Source organism: Glycine soja, chromosome 20 (genome assembly GCF_004193775.1).
Source record: "Glycine soja cultivar W05 chromosome 20, ASM419377v2, whole genome shotgun sequence".
Taxonomy (NCBI): Eukaryota; Viridiplantae; Streptophyta; class Magnoliopsida; order Fabales; family Fabaceae; genus Glycine; species Glycine soja.
Genome location: NC_041021.1, coordinates 33,736,630 through 33,737,882, shown reverse-complemented (window position 1 = coordinate 33,737,882; position 1,253 = coordinate 33,736,630). Strand labels below are relative to the sequence as shown.

Sequence of the window (1,253 nt, the reverse complement as noted above, 5' to 3'; positions counted from 1 at the left end):
TATCGGCAATGATGATGTGAAAGTTTTTCGTCGCAAGTTGGATATTATGAAACGTCATGAGGTAAGAAGCATGCTATTGTATTTGTAAAATAAAAAATTATATGTCTTATTTTACTACAATGTTCACAACTATGTTGTTATATGCAGTTTGTGTGGGAGCCTTACCCATCAACCGTTATATCATTGTTGCCTCCCGTTTCTTTAGTCGGAAGTATCGCGTGGTACGCGGTGGTGCCACTAATTTGTTTCCAAGTTATTGAGTGGCACCAACCGGACAGAGTCTTGAGACAATTCGGGATGCAGTAACCAGTTCCAGAGTCTCCTTCACAACCCCTAAACATTCATGGCATAACATTAAAGGGGAAACATGACGAAAATTGGGGGCAATTATTCGCCCCAATGATTCAACAGTGGAATAATCGACATGCATTTAGGGTCGACGCTTATCCCCGACAAGAAGGCCTATTGAGTTTTAACTCGGACTACATGGTCTGGTATAGGCGAAAGACAAAGATGTTTGTTGACCCAGAAAATGCAAAGACGGCTACATTGGTATTTTTTTATTTTTTTTCAAATTTTAAGTTGAACTTTTATTTAATGATGGCCATTAATTTTCTTACCCTTATAAATGCAGGGTGAAGTTGCGGAGGCATTACAATACATGGTGTCTCCTCAAGGGAGGAAAACATGCACATTTGATGATCTCGTGCCTTATGTGGAAAAAATTACAATTTTATCCGAAGAGCAAGAGAGAGTCACTGAGCCAGTGTCACATGGTCCAGCATCAGAGCGTCAATTTCCCCCACAACAGTTTCACATGCTTCAGTCAAGTATTGAAACTCAGGGGATAGACAGAAGAAGGGACACTGTTGAAGCGGAAGAATATTCCCAACAAATGGCGGAGCGTGGCCATGGAATGTATTACACGCCACAAACATTTGCTGAGTATCCGACACAGATGTATCAGTATCCTTTTTAGGGTCATGAAACTGATACTTCTGCAACCCAGCAATCGTTCGGTGGTTTTGCGGAAACACAAGCTCATTTTTCATGGCCCACAATGACCCCTTCACAGCAATATCATGGGCCAATTCCAACACCTAATGCCCCGTTAGGAACACAATGGAATGTACCGGGACAAATACCTAATACGAGTGACTTATTCGGTGTTGATTTGCGTCACGCATTTTCTGCGGAGGCTGACGAAGAAGAAGCGGGGAGGCATCGGGGCAGAAGAAATCCTGATCGCCAAG

General features: G+C 42.5%; 1 protein-coding gene across 1 annotated transcript; it reads left to right on the top strand.

The window, feature by feature from the left end:
- Positions 1-315: 315 nt before the first annotated feature.
- LOC114402013 lies at positions 316-979 on the top strand. The gene is made up of 2 exons (XM_028364566.1): positions 316-552; positions 635-979. The coding sequence occupies exons 1-2, from the start codon at positions 400-402 to the stop codon at positions 977-979; spliced, it is 498 nt and encodes a 165-aa protein (XP_028220367.1). The 5' UTR covers positions 316-399.
- Positions 980-1,253: the final 274 nt, after the last annotated feature.